At 36.8% G+C, this 15729-nt stretch overlaps 2 protein-coding genes across 2 annotated transcripts; both read left to right on the top strand.

The window, feature by feature from the left end:
• The first annotated feature begins 734 nt into the window (after positions 1–734).
• Positions 735–9859, top strand: LOC110794533 (uncharacterized). The gene is made up of 14 exons (XM_021999512.2): positions 735–841; positions 923–1105; positions 1416–1444; positions 1858–1963; positions 2712–2865; positions 3039–3224; positions 3536–3696; positions 4841–5117; positions 5657–5871; positions 6643–6741; positions 6822–7348; positions 8185–8957; positions 9128–9326; positions 9423–9859. The coding sequence occupies exons 2-14, from the start codon at positions 937–939 to the stop codon at positions 9582–9584; spliced, it is 3057 nt and encodes a 1018-aa protein (XP_021855204.2). The 5' UTR covers positions 735–841; positions 923–936; the 3' UTR covers positions 9585–9859.
• A 1207-nt stretch (positions 9860–11066) lies between these two features.
• LOC110794583 (30S ribosomal protein S21, chloroplastic-like) lies at positions 11067–14169 on the top strand. Its single transcript, XM_021999558.2, has 2 exons — positions 11067–11689; positions 13786–14169. Exons 1-2 carry the CDS (start codon positions 11325–11327, stop codon positions 13895–13897), a joined length of 477 nt encoding a protein of 158 aa, XP_021855250.2. The 5' UTR covers positions 11067–11324; the 3' UTR covers positions 13898–14169.
• Positions 14170–15729: the final 1560 nt, after the last annotated feature.

Genomic DNA, 15729 nt, shown 5'->3' with positions numbered 1-15729 from the left:
GATTAACCTCCACCGGTTTGAGGAATTTTGAACCAGGAGAGAGGAGAAGACAAGAGGAGGAGAGGAGAGCTCCAACTGGAAAATGAAAAAAAATATTATATAACCGCGCGTGAGCACACGCGCGCGTGGGCAAATAGGCGGTCTGACAGTCGCGTGAGCGTCAGGCCGCCTGATAGAAAAGCTACTGTTATTGCTTAATATAATTATAAATATCATTACACCAGGGATTAATCATAAATCTATTCTATTTCAATTCATCTAACTACCAAACAACTCAAAATCTTTGAAATCCAAGAACTTCCTTCCATGGTTTCCACTGCCTTAATCAAATTCACTTGCATCACGAATTACTCTCTGAATTAGTAGTGGTGCATAATGGTACGTAGAAATATACATCCCTTTTTGTGAAATTATACGATTTACCACATTAGTAGTTGTTATAGCATGAGCAATGGTAACCAACAACCTTTGTTGCATTGATTGGTCACATCAACTTATCAAATCAAACTACAACCTCTCACAATGGTAAACTACAATCTTTTTGGCTTTGTTGGATCCCACATGTCCATTTTACTCTCTAACGAGGTTGTTTGGGACTACTTAGGATGCACAAATCTTGTAGCTTTTCCCAAGCTACAAGCTTGTATTTTCAACTGTAGTTGAGCTTCTAACTCCAACTATTTACATTACAAGCATGTCCTTATTGTCAACCACTGCTGATGCTCTTATTCGTTAGTGTGGAGTACATACCAATACACATATTTCACTGTAATTTTTTGCCCTATTGACTAAATTCTCCAAAGAAAACAGAGAAGCCATTGTCTATATTTTTTAATTTTAGGTAATTCTATAATTCTATTATTTGGAGGTGTCTTGAAGAATACTCCGTAATTTTTTAGTGCTAAACCAAGCATTAACGCAGGCAAAGGACTAAAAATGGCGACGGAGGAGAAGTTAAAGAAGAGTGAAGAACAAACCCAACTCCTGGAAACGGTCTCCGCCACCATCTCCGCCGTTTCCACGGCCAAATATGTCGATGATGTCATTTTAGCTCTTCATTCCGTCGCTGTCCTCATTTTCCCTATCGACACTTCCTCTCTTTCAGGTGGGGAACAAAAACAACTCCAATTTTTCGTTTAATTAAATTTAATATCTCCATTGTTTGCAATTTTTCTTCCCAAGTTCATTACTTTTGAAGCACCCATTATTCAAAAATGTTGAAAAAATCGTAATTTTGAACTATATTAATCTGGAAAACTCGAGAAGATGCCTGTTTAATTATTCTGGGGAAATCCTAATTCTTAAATTTCTGGGGTGTTGGCTTAATTTTGGGAATTGATTTAAGCATTGAATTAAAGAAGAAAACATGGGGTTTTGCTAATAATCTTGTATTTGTGTGCTCATTGATTTTGCAGGAGTAATCTCAGAGAAATACAGGGATCAGGTAACTATTATTATTGTTATCTGACTTATAATAAGTTATCAATGTTCATTCTTTGTCGCCTCGAAAACCCTTATTGGAACTATTAGCCTGAATGCGAACTAATTTTTACTGAAACTTGTAATTTTAGGCGAAGAGAACAAAGCCGATATATTGTTCAAGAATTCATGAATCTTTGTTGTTTACTGTTTACTAGATGAATGCTAGTAAATGAGTGTATATTGTACAAATTGTTGCAATTCTTTCTAATTTACCTTCTCTCGACGATATACCCTTGCCTTTAAGAAAGTTGCATTTGTAGACTATTAACCCCAACTCACAGGAGGGGGTGGGGGTGTTCGTGTGTCTTTCGGGGTTACAGTTGTAGAATTTTAGCTTTTGTTGATGTAATAATGTCCTTGGAATTGACATTTCAGCTCAATCAAGCAGAAACAACCTATACGAGTGAGAGGAGGAATCAAGTGTGGGAAGTCTTCTATAAAGGAGTCTCTTTTCCTACATTATCAAGATTTTTGATCTATGGTAACTTTCCTTTCATTTCTTCTGTTTTAAATCTAATTCAGTGATGTTGCCATGTTCAGTGTTCTTTTGTTACATTTTTATGATGAAATGAAGTCAGGTTACTACTTGCTAGAAGTAAAATGTGGAATCATAAATTCATAACCTACTAGGAGAGTAGGATCTTTTTGTTGAGCGAATGGATGCATGAGGGGAATGCCTTTCAATAAGAAAAATGCTTATGCTCTGTTATTTTGTTAAAGGTTCTTGCTTCCACTGCTCCGTAAAAGTAAACCTTACATAAGCAAATACAATATTCCATGCTAATCAAGATGCTTTACATTCTCTTTCCAAAATTTTATAACTAGTGCAATTTCCTTAATCTAATCTATTAACTTATAAAGAATAGGTCAGAAGAGGAGACAAATGGCTTGCACATGAATACAATTAAGTGGTAATTATGAAGGATGGTTTAATATATAAGTGATAGAGAGGTTATGTCGAAGCTTGTGGCCATTGATGCCAACGAAGTAAAACGTGACATGGGAATATATGAGAGGTTTGCCAAGACTAAAGCTGGATTTGTAGTCTAGTTGGGGTTGTTTTCCATTTGTGTGAATAAAGGATTCGCCACTTATGACTACCAGTTGTAATTGTTTTCAAATTAAGCTACCTGAGTGAGACCGAGAAGCTTGGCTTGGTTGAAACAATTATCTGCAGCTAAAATTATTCAAATAATAATTACAATTCTTCTTCTTTTGATTATTTGCAGATGTTGCTTCCAATTGGCTACCTTGCTTCCCTTTGACTGCAAGGAAGCTGGTTTATGATATATTTTTCGTAGAGGGTCTCGTTCTTGAGATCGTCCAAGCCTTGATTCCTTCTCTAGGTCACAATGTCAGTGTAGTAAGATCAAATGCTGAAAGGTTGTCATTAAGTTGATGATGCACTTGTTGATTTTCAGATTTATTCTTGCTAAGGATGATCTAGCGTATAATTCTGTCGTGTTCTTACTGAAAGTTTGATGGCAATTTGTCTACATGATGCAATCATGAATTTATCTAATACTAACATTTTGTTTCTCTCCAATTATTTACAGATTAGTTGAACTCTGCTTGTTAGAAAATGAAGGCGTTCTTCAGCTGGCTAGGGAACTTGGTGCTTACCATGAATCTAAAGACAGCTCTAATTCTTTAGTCAAGTTGACAGTGTCTAGAGTGGCACAGCTTGTTGCGTCTGTCCCTGACAAAGCACGACTAGGAGCTCCTAAATCTCTTTCATCTCAGTATCCTTTCATATTCAACTAAATGTGCATGCTTAATATTTGTGAATTGTTGACTTGGTTAAAATCAGTTATCTTCAGTCTTTGTGTCGTTGGAATTATATTAACTCCTAAATCTCTTTCATCTCAGTATCCTTTCATACTATACTAAATATGCATGCTATTTATGAAGGATTGTTGACAGTTGACTTGGTTTGAATCTGCTTCTTTCAGTCTCTGTGTCATGGGAAAAAACATGTGCTGCGTATTTGCCTGTATCTAGATCTTAAGTTGGGCAACTATGTTCTTTGTTTATTCTTGACTAAGGTTCTTAGTTTATTTTTCAAGAGCGTTACTATTCAGCTTCTGGATGGAGCAGAAGAAAAAAGCTGGGAGTTATATGATAAAGAAGTTTTATTTCATGGCACTGATGTGGATGGTACCTTCCAGTTTGTTGCAGAAATGTTTGCTCGCATTTGTCGGCGTGGATCAACTGGTAAGACAGAAATTTTCTCACTAAAATGTGTCATTACTCAACTTCTTTGTGTTTTCATTAGGGGTCAAATTTAGTAATAAGCTTTGGTTGGAAAACATCAATGTTGCGTTTGCCTTGGGCTACTGTTAAGCTTGTGATTTTAGCTCTTTAACAATGGATTTCACTGTTTCTTGTGAAACCAGTTGCTGAAACTTCTGAGCATAACTGTAGATTTCTTAGATTCATAGTTTTGATACATTTGCATTTTATTTTATGGAATGCTTATGATTCCAGTCCTAGTGAATTATGGAGAATCTCTCAAAGATCATTCATGATCTTTGAGAGAATGCTGGTTGAATGGTTACTTTTGGGATACGTAATATCTGTCCCATAGTAGGGAATAGGGATTCGGAATAGGGATTTTTTGTTTGAGATACAGAGAAACTAAATGAAGATGAGAAAATTTTCCATTTCTTGGTTTGCTTTGGGAGGGAGGATTCAGAAGCTTTTCTAATATTCAGCATTCTTAGTTGTACAGTATATAGCACTCTCCATTTCTACCTCTCTTGCTAGCTTACTCCTTTCCACCTTCAAATATCTAATTCAAGTATTGGTACTTTTCATGCGTAGTGCTGCTTTCCTTTATGGCAACAATTTACATACATCTGACAAGAACTGACAAAAAACAAAAACTACAATTGCACAACTTTCTCAGCCAATTCTTCACTAATAGCTAATGTCTTAGGTTCCCAGGGTCACTCAAGCTCCATAGGTGCAGCCTAGGCTTACAGGGCTAGGACTCATAAACCTTTTCTTTCATTCATCAATAGGGCTCTCTGCGTCATTGACTCATTTGGTTGGTTTTAGGAAGTTTCAGACTTGCATTTTGACATGAAGTTTAACTTCAGAAGAAGCAACTTTCACACTTTTGGCTGGTAGACAGTAAAACTTCTGGGGAACTTCTACTACCAGCCTTTTTGTTAGCCACTTAACTCAGCATTTTGGTAGTTATCAGGAAGTTATCACTTTTCTTTTCAACAAAGTGACCCTGTGGAAATTGTTTTTTCTTTTCTTATTAGCTACTACTAGTGACCATGTGAAGCAATTAGATATCTGCCTATATAGGGGAACATTCTTTTATGCTGACTTGAAATGTTAACTGCAGAATTGCTAGTAAATGAGGTGATCCTCCGAATCCGCAGACGTATACAAAGGTTTTTATTGTCCCATAAGGATACAATCACCGAGAACAGTTTCAAGTCAAACTCTGATTTCCAGTTCTGGTTCTTGATGATAGAAATCCTTAGAGATGCCTATGTTGTGGAGAAAATGATTGAGAAAATCCTGCATCAGCTGGCAGCTGAATGTGAACATGACACCGAAGCATATTGGATACTGTGGATATTGTTCCATCGGGCATTCCAACATCAAATAACAATCAGGTGAGATTAATAGTTCTGCTGATGTGTTTGATAGAGATTGGACGATTTGACGGTGTTAATGTTAGTATTCTCTTGCTTCTTTTTTTGTTTGTTTGATCTGTTCACTTCAGTTGGAATATGATTGATACTTCTATTGGTGATGAATTGCATTGCGCTGAGAACATTGTGAATAACTGAATATGGAATTTGGACTGAATCAGTGTTAGATTTATGTTTCTAGGACTCTAGAATCTAGATTTCACTTAAAGAACATGTGTCCGATCCTCAACACTGCCATACAAGTGTGGGCACCTGATACTTCATTTTAAGCAAAAAATATGTAAAAACTTTCATAAAATTTCTGGTGACACTTGAACACATACATGTTTTTAATACCCAAGTCTGAGTAACATTGATCAATATGTAGTTTTGAAATGTTCATGTCCAAAAAATGGGTCTGTAGACATTGTCCAAAAAATGGATCTGTTGATAACTATGTTTTCTATCCTGAATAATTTTTTTTACAAGCACACTTATCTTGTTATCTATTTTCTCCTCAGGGCCATGTTTGTTGAGAACTTTTTATTATCAAAAGTATTTCCTTTTCGTTGCTTGAGATGGATACTCCAGTTTGCTATATTTGGTTGCCCTTTTGATGATCGCAAGTTGAAAAAAGGTGATAACAATCATGTCCTGTTAGAAGCTGCCCAACGCGTCGTACAAATGTGGTCCAGACGAGAATTTGTGCAATCAGCTCCTTTGGAGCAACAAGTATGTATCCTTTACGGGATATGTTTCTGTGTAATTTTCTTAACCTTTTCTAACCTGTTTTCTTTATTTTTTTTCTATCATACTTCCTCCATTTATTTATTTTTTAAAAATAATCATGATTCTGTTAACGGTACTTGGGAAGAGTTGAAAAGCTCTGAAATTGGCAATTTCGAAAAGTATCAGATGTTGATTTCCAGTCATAACACTCAAGTATTTTTGCACATGCACCAAAGAGATTCAGGAGAGGAATAAAAGGGGGGTAGGCTTGGAGGGTGTTGTTGGATTGATTATGAGCTGTGGCATGGATTTTACATGACATAAACTCTGTTTTATCACTATAGTAATCCTTATTAGGATGCAGTTCTTCAGTGTTGGGTATCTCATCTTAGAGTTAGTACATGTGCAAAAGGATCCTTAACATAATCAGAACTCGGAAGTATTCTCAATTGCAGCATTATCTAAAAAAATGAATGCCTAGATTTCTTGTTGGTTATTTGTTCAATTCAAAAGCCCTTTCACTGTTTGACAGTGCTTGTATATGCTCATTTGATTCCTTGGAGATGCCCATCTATTCTCCTCACTCACATATATTGGTGATGGGAATTTCATACCTTGGATTGTGTTGATCCAGGGAATTTCATACCTTGGATTTAGCATCCTTTGTACATAATTCCACATATATTTATAGACTGCCAATTTTCAAACACCGAATGCCTCTGTTATTGATATTTTTCTTTATGCTTTGCATTGTGTTTCACCTTAACCCGAGCTGCAGATGTAACAGCTGTAGCAGGTCTTTTGCTGGAGAATATGTCAAGGGAAGATCTAGACTCAACCAAGGATGTAATGCGCTCAATTCTCGAAGGAGTTAGCTGTACATTCTCGACCTTTCTTTGATTTCTCTTGCAAATTATTACCTGGACAGGCTTGCCTTAGAGTGTGTTCTCTTGACAGGTAGACTGGAGAGCCCTGATGAATTAGTCAGAAGAATGGCTAGCAATATCGCACTTGTATTTTCTAAGGTCGTTGATCCGAAAAATCCTCTTTACCTTGATGATAGCTGCAAAGAAGGAAATGTAGACTGGGAGTTTGGATCGGCCTCCTCAAACAGTGCTTTGAATAGTAAAGATAGAACCTCTGATAACCTGAAAAATACAAAAACAATTGACAAAGGTGTTCATATGAAAGAACAAAACCATGGAGACACACATGAAAGAGAAAGCAAGTCGAATCCTGGAAAAAAGAAACCATTTGGGCATAAGTTGGTTGATCCTGATGAAATTGTTGATCCAGCATCGTTAAACGATGAGCTTCTCTCTGGTGAAGAGGTGGATGATAACGCAAGTGAAGATTCTGAAGCCTCAAGTGACTCATCATTACAGCCTTATGACATGACAGATGATGACACTGATCTTAAAAAGAGGATATCTCAGTTGGTGGACGTCGTTGGTGCTCTTCGAAAACCTGATGATGCTGATGGAGTAAGCCTTTCAATCTTTCACCTCATTTCATTACGTCTAGTTAGATCTTTGTCTTGACCTTCGGTTCAATAAGCTCAGAGCTTCTATATGCATTAGATAAACAAAGGCTCTTTTATAAAACATGCTTGAGTGTTAATTTTTTTAAATTTTTTCCCTCTTCCTCTGCAGACCATTATAGTTCTGCATCACATATTTCAGCTTCTTTTATAATCAATCTTAGGCTAACACACATCATAAGTTAAATGATAAAGCGTCTTCCAACACAATTCCTGAAACGTCTGTTTTCTGTAAATCTTGCAGTCAACAGAAGGGATTTTTTCTAGATTTAATCCAGTCATGCTGAAGGGGACCTATTGACTGAGATAATCCTTGAGCAAGTAAGATTTGTGAGTGTTCCTTTTTTTGTCCGTGTGTGTGTGGATGTGGGTGCTGGGAGCTCTCTCCGAAGATGGCATTTCATATCCTAAAAATCATACCTGAAGACTGAAGTCAATCAAGAGGTTGAAATCGGATATATTATCAGTCATCTGCTAATATCCGTCACGTAACACAAAATTTTTTCAAGCCAAGTCTAAACTTTCCAATTCTTCATTATGTGGTAATGACGTAATGTGTTACTTGTTGTGCCTGTCGTTTGTTGGATACTTGAATCTAGTAAAGTTTTTGCTGCTCTTGGTCGTGGATCTCCTTACTTCTGGAACTCTCTTAATCTCATCTATGCATTCTTATTTACATTGTTAGTAGAAAGGATGTTAACCTTCCTGTCAAAATATGACTTAAAAACGCAACCCCGCATTAAAATATGTTCAGATGGTTATGAGTCACTTTTTATGCAGGTGGAAAGTGCACTTGATGTTGCTGAAAAGCTTGTTCGAGCATCACCAGATGAACTGCGGCATATAGCCAGTGATCTAGTAAGAACACTTGTACAAGTTCGTTGCGCTGATACAGTATTAGAAGAAGAAGAAGAATCAGCTGAAGAAAAAAGGCAGAAGGCACTGGTTGCATTGCTTGTGATGTGCCCCTTTGAATCTTTAAATGCAATAAACAAACTTTTATTTTCTCCTCATTTGGATGTGAGCCAACGCATCATGATACTCGATGTAATGACAGATGCAGCGGAGGAACTTGCCAATGCTAAAACCATTGTTCGAAAAAATCAGCCAAAATCTTTGATATCATCCGCATCCGAACCTCAACCCTGGTTCTTGCCAAGTAGCAAACGGCCACCTGGAGCTGGATCCTGGAAAGAGATTCCAGATACACTTCCTTTCTCTGCATTGAATTTGACCAACCGGTTTGAGAGAGAACTTCCTTCAAAACCCGGTGTAATCAAAGGAAAAACACGTCGATGGGGTCATAAACCCATAAATTTGCAGGCTAATGAGATTAACTGGTCTCAGAACAAGTTTCCCCTTTATGCAGCAGCATTTATGCTTCCTGCTATGCAAGGGTTTGATAAGAAAAGCCATGGTGTTGACTTGCTTGGAAGGGATTTCCTCGTTTTGGGGAAACTTATTTATATGCTTGGTGTTTGTATCAGATGCACTGCTCTGCATCCAGAAGCATCTGCTTTGGCTCCTTCACTTTTAGACATGATAAGCTCAAGGTAGGTATTGAATGATTATTGAACAGTACTTTCTCCATCACTATGATAGTTGTCTGCATTTCTCAAAAGAAGTACGACTTAGTTAAGCACACTTCCAAGCCTAATTCATATGGAAATTATGTGTGAAATCTAATGATTAATGATGAACAAATGGGTTTACTTGGATGCAGGGAGATATGCCACCACAAGGAAGCATTTGTTAGAAGATCAGTCCTCTTTGCTGTATCATGCTCTTTGAAGGCACTTCATCCCTCATTTATAGCATCTGCCATAATGGAAGGGAACGAGGAGGTTTCCAGAGGACTTGAATGGGTTCGGACATGGGCACTTCGGATAGCAGAATCAGACACCGATACAGAATGTTGTGCGGTGAGTGACAATTGTTAAATGATTTGGTGAAAGAAAGGGTGATTCTTCACAATTTATACATGTTTTAACTGTTTTAATGGTTGTTGGTGCATATAGATGGCCATGGCATGTCTTCAACTGCATGCAGAGATGTCTCTCCAAGCTTCCCGAGCTTTCAACACTGCTGAAAGTAGTTTGCAGAAGAAAAGCATCGGACTTCCGTCTAATATGTCAAAGGGGGTTATCAGGATTCCTGGATCCAACAGTTTTCTTGGCTAATTGGATTTTGATTTTGATAAGGTTGTGATGTATAGGGATTGTTTCAATCCATACCTGGATTTGAATGTAAAAAGTTATCTCATAGGTAGCTACTAAAGTGTCACAACAGAAGTATATTGATGTCCACAACGATTAATATATGAAGCAATATGCAGTCTTGTTTTAGACTAGGCCAAAATTATGTAGGAAATAGTGTGTGGGAAGAAATGATTTTGGCACACAATTGTGAGATACGGTTTTCCGTGCTCTACTCATAAGGTGGTGTGTTAATATCAGTTTTCATGTGTGAGTCATGTTTTCATTCTAGTTCTTCATTAAGCATATTTTCCGTGCTTTTTCTAAAATTTATTCGCGTAATTACTCTTTAAAATAGCACGGTTAAAGTAAAAGTAAAAAAAATACCACATAAACAAATTTAATCATGCAATCAGAATCATATATATGAGCTAAGATTCACAGAAAAGAAGTAATTGTGATATGTGCGTAGTTTTCCTATTGTCATATGGAGAATATTTTAACCAAGTTAGTCTTTATAAGATAGTGGTTCACTTTGTCTCTTAAGCAATTGATATTCTAACATTTGGAAATTCAAAAAATTAATTGGTGAGCTAGTGTTTGTTTGGAGGGATAAGAGGGGAGGGATAAGAGGGGAGGGTAGGGATTAGACTAATATAGTGTTTATTTAGGGGATAGGGATAAGAGGGAGGAAAGGGATAGGGATAAGTACCTAGTGAGGGAGTGGTATAGGGGAGGGTAAGAAATAAATTATACTACGTAGATGATTAATTTACCCTTAACGAAAAAGAAGTGACGAATTAAGAAAGTTAGTAAGGTCATTTAATAATTTTCTCACTTATCCCAATCTTATTCTCATTCCATGACAAACATGGATAAAATACGTATCTTATCCTTATCTCACTCACTAATTCCTTATCCTTATCCCTATCCCTATCCCTATCCTTATCCTTGTACCAAAACCCTCAAATCCTCACTTGCTCACCCCCTCAAAGTCTCAAACAAACAAATGATTTGTTACGTCCTCACCCCCTTACCCTTATCCCTAAACAAACATTCCACACATTAACTAACAAATTCATAATTCATATCCTTATTCCTCGTGTCAATCGCCACCTTAATTAACTTTGAAGCAGAAGTTTTTTAAACATCAAATGACTTATGAGTAATACCAACAATATGTCATTTGCATCCATTTAGACACAAAACTTTTAAAATAGACTTCCTCAATTGGAGCATGCGAGATGAGAGGAACGATCATTTAGGGGTGCTTGAAAAATTTCTTATTGTTTTTGTACAAACTTTTCTATAAGGCGGTCTCACACAAAAGACCACCTTGGTATCATATAAGTTAAGGAATAAAATCAATTAGTTAAGCACTGAAACTAATTAGTTAAGCACTGAAACCAAATAGTTAAGCAATGAAACTAATTAGTTAAGCACTGAAACCAAATAGTTAAGCAATGAAACTAATTAGTTAAGAAATTAAACCAATTAGTTAAGCAATGAAACCAATTAGTTAAGCAATTAAAGTGGTTTTTCCGGTAAGACGGTCTTACACAAAAGTTACCGGTGTTTTTGGGACCCTCTCAAGTCTCAACCAAGTAGACGGCCACCACCTTAAACCCAGAGAAAAACCCCACAAAATCACCAATACAAAACAAATACTCCCATCAAAATCAAGTTCCCACCTTTTCAACAAAAAAAGTTGAACAAAAATCCGCCATGGCTGCCACTTCAACAACATCAAAATTCATCGCATTATTCCCTCAAACCCAGAAACACAAAACCCTAATCCCTTCTACCCAAAAAACCCACCTCTCATATCCACTTTCTTGCCCTTCAATCTCACTCAAAGCCCCAGAAAACACTAGAAATCGAAATGAGTTGTTTATTACATCAATGGGTACTTATAATGTGCAGGTTATTGTCGAAGAAAACGAACACGAAGAGAGGCTTCTTAGCAGGTTTAGAAGAGAAGTAATGAGAGCTGGTGTGATTCAAGAGTCTAAGAGACGGAGATTTTTTGAGAATCCTCATGATAAGAAGAAGCGCAAGTCTCGAGAAGCTGCTAAGAGGAATAGCAAGAGGTTTGATTCCTTTTATTTTGTTTTGATTGTTGTACATTTTGTTTGTATCTTGTTTTGGGTGTATAGAGAGCCGGACATTCGATTTCAGCTTTTTGGGTATATGGAGAGCCACGAAGATTGATGTAGACGGGACTCTACTCTATGTCGGTATTTCCCAGGAATACCTGTTTTTTGAGTTGATGGATTTTTGGCTTTTGTTTGATTGAGGCTGCAAAGTTATGGAAATTTTGAGTTTTTTTAATAGGATATTAGGATTTTGTTTGTGTTGTTGGGGTTTGGTCTTGTCTTGATAATTAGAATTATGTAGAAAATGTCAGAACTTCAATCATCAAAGGATCAAACAAACCTTAAATTAGCAAATTGAAAATGAAGAGGGAAGAATGAAAGGGGGCTTCTATGGTGGGTTTTATGGTTAAAATAAGAACCTTAATAATTGAAGCAAAATAGGTTTAGCGTTTGATTAGAAAATGTGAGGTTAGGTGGTGGGTATGTGGAATGTTCCGGGTCTTCTTCAGGTTTATATTGCTTAATCGATCTTGACTGAGATTAACATGGTGTTGCATTTTGTGAGCAGCAACTGATATCCGTTTCAAACTTGGAAACTTGACTCTTATATGATTTAGGAAAATTTAATGATGGGAAGTAGAAGGTTTAGCTGCACTTTCTCCTCTTGCTGTATTGTCATTTTAAAGGATTTTTGTACTTTGTGGAGTGATGGGCTTTTGGACCGAACTTTAGCCAACGAAAAACTACAGAAGTTTGTCTCTCTTTTGGGATTTCACCCCTAAATTGATTATTTTATAGAGTTTGTCTTACTATATACTTCATATTTAAACATGTGGGATGAGCATGAAGAAATGGAAGTGAAAGATTGATAAATTAAGGTCTTCTTGTACATTTTCTAAGGAGTGACTGAAGGTTTTGGATTCTATTGAATACTTGTAGAGTTATAGTGGACTTACAGAAAGAAAGAATAGGAGGTGCACAAATGAAAACATTAGTATCAGCTCCAATAGATGGGTGATTCGTAGCTGAATTCCTTTTAGAGTGAGGAAAACGTGGGTTATTGCTTAGATTATTCTAACCTATCTCTACTTAGCTTAGTGGGGATGAATGCATTCTGGTGTTGACTCCGCTTGGATAAACATGATATTAGGAAAGTCCCATTTCTTGGACAGACATATTATACACCTCCATTCCTTTAGCCTGGAGTGTTCTGATTTACTCAATTATTCCTTTGACCAAAGCACTCTTGGCCGAGTCTTAGTGAGTTTGGTATCCCGAGGACTTCAAGTTGTTCACGAGTCAAAATAAATCTGTGTGGATATTGCTTTTTCCATAGTGGTGTTACAAGGGATCTTGTGGTGGATTTTCTTGTATTGTGCAAATATCATTTTATAAATTAGGTGATGCAAAATCTTCAAAGTAAGTTGCAAAGTTTTAATAGAAGACTGACAGTTTCCCTTGCTCACTAAACAAATCTGAGGTTCATTGATAACGTTGCTTTTTCCCTTGTTTCCTTGTACGAAACTTGGTCTCTGTGGTTACCAGTTTTGCTGTGCTTCTTTGCGAAAGAAGTATTAGAGCTATCCACTCTGCTCGATGTAATACTTAATTTGAAAAATGAATGGATTATTTGAAGTCTTATGTCATGCAACTTCACAACCAATCAAACAGATATTTCACCAACTATGTGGGATTGTTCATGTGGAATCTCTAGTAACAAATTAGCATCTATAATTCATTAATCTATAATTTTGCCTTGATGTTGTGATATGATATGAATTTTGAATGTTATGGTTAGTGTTATTTAGTCCCTCTACTTGTATCTCTGTATAGTTATAAATCTGTCTGAGAGATCATTATACGGCTTTGACCGGATAAAAAGCCTCCTCAGTAATACTGTGACATCCTCATTAGTTCTTACAGGATTCTTAAAATAGCATCTTGTAGTTACTACTGTGTACTTTTTATGATGCCTTCTACTTGTTTGTGAGTGTGATCTTGATTTTCTGTTGCTTTCTTATTGAAATCGACGTTCCTAATTTCCTATACCATTTGTGCTTCCTTCTTATTGCTCCTGTTGTAACATGCAGGCGTTTTCAGCCAAGAGTTGTGAAGCAGAATGATACTGAAACTACGAAGGAAGTTGTTGATGACTTTGATAATGATAACTGGGATCTTCCTGAAGGTGACCTTCCCTATTGACCAAGCTGATGCAACTTTTAGCAGGGTGACATGCTGAATAAGTGACATTGACAGATACATTACTAAGTTTTTGGTACATTTTGACCTGAGTTTTTAGATTATGACACTGTAAAGAGCAGTATAGCACGAACACTAAAACAGGATATGTTATCACCAAATATTGTTTGAATGTCCATAGGAGTATAATATTATTATTAGTAATGCTAATATCATGCCATGTCTACTCGAGTATTCGAAGATGTATCAGCAGATCAGTTATGTTCCTAGATGAATGCTTTTATATCTTCCTGTGGTTCGTATTCATATAAGCAGGATTCCTGAAACTCTTACTGTACACGTAACTCATTTTTCCTTGATCCTAATCGGTATTACTGTAATTTGATGAATTTATACATTTATATGAAGGGGGAGTATTGAGAGCGATGATTGTTTGGAGGAGTTCATTTAGCAACTACTGTTTTACTCCAGATTTTACTTTTTAAGTTAGTTTAACAGGCCATTGTTGATGGTGTGGGAACTGGGAAGCAAATTAGGTATGTACATCGTACATGTGAAAAGGGGTCAAAGGGATTAAGGAGTATGCAAAGATGACACTGGGCCGGGCCATGGTATAGCGCAATCCAACACAAAGCGTGACATATTACTGTGTGTGTTGGGATGTTTTTTGTTTTTTGTTAAGATAAGAAAGAGTACCCCTAAAGGAATACCCAAGAAAATCTGGTGCCCATCTAAGTAGATGAGCACTGTGTGTGTTGGGATGTGGGCAGGCTTGAGTAACTATTTTTTTTCTTGTATGGCAAACCTAATAAGGCACGGCCACACGACCTATACAATAAAACACGTTAAATTGGTCTCTATGAATAATTTAAAATGTTAACTTTGACTACTTTGTATTCTTATTATAATTCAGTGCTTAAATTAATTGGTGAATATGTGAAAGGCAAAGTAGAACAATTAAACACGATGATTTATTTCAGACAAATAACTCCAGATAAGTTCAGGTATGTACAATCAAAATGTGGTATGATTCAATGAAAATAATTATGCTACAATGACTAATACACTAAAAATAAATTATGCTATAATGAATAATACATAAAAACAACTAATGTCACGGTAAAGTTCAGATAACTTCAAATAAGTTCAGATAATATAAGTTTTGTCAAAATACGTCGAATAGAATAGTTAAAGACGCATAAAAAATATCACAATATGAAACTTATCCAATGAATTTATTTATAGGGGAATCAAGTGCCTAACCCTATCGAAACCCCTCTAGAGTTAACCTGAGTTTATCTTTGAAATTTTATGTACCGTAACAAAATGTGGTGTATTTATTAGATTTAGAAAAGTTAAATCAGGTTTGCGGTTGGATAATAATCAATTGGGGCATATTTGTGCTTGTGAGTAAAGATGGTCGTGGGCCGGGTCGGGATTCGGGTCGAGCCCACGGGTCGTGGCCTAACCGGACCGGGCCCACGTTGTTTCGTGTCGTGCCGTGCCGAAAAGTTAAAAACAGGGCCGAGGCCCGGCCCAAGCCCACGTGCCGGACCAGGCCCGTCGTGCCCAAGGCTAATTTTACTAAATTTAGCGTGCTTTGTTGTGCCGGGTCGAGTCCAAAAAAATAAATCCCAGACCCGACCCATGACTTCGTGCCCGTGTCGGACCGTGCTTTTTCGTGCTCGTGCTGGGCCAGACTTTTTTCGTACCGGGTCGGATCACACCCATTGTGAGTTGTTTCCTACGAATCCAAATAAAAGTTTTTCGGATCACTTTGATTTTTATCGGATTGCAACCGGATCCGATTAATCATAAGTTCATAACTATTCATA

The sequence above is a fragment of the Spinacia oleracea genome, chromosome 1 (assembly GCF_020520425.1).
Source record: "Spinacia oleracea cultivar Varoflay chromosome 1, BTI_SOV_V1, whole genome shotgun sequence".
In the NCBI taxonomy this organism is placed as follows: Eukaryota; Viridiplantae; Streptophyta; class Magnoliopsida; order Caryophyllales; family Amaranthaceae; genus Spinacia; species Spinacia oleracea.
Note: the sequence above shows the minus strand (reverse complement) of the source record. Positions and strands in the feature narration are given on the sequence as shown.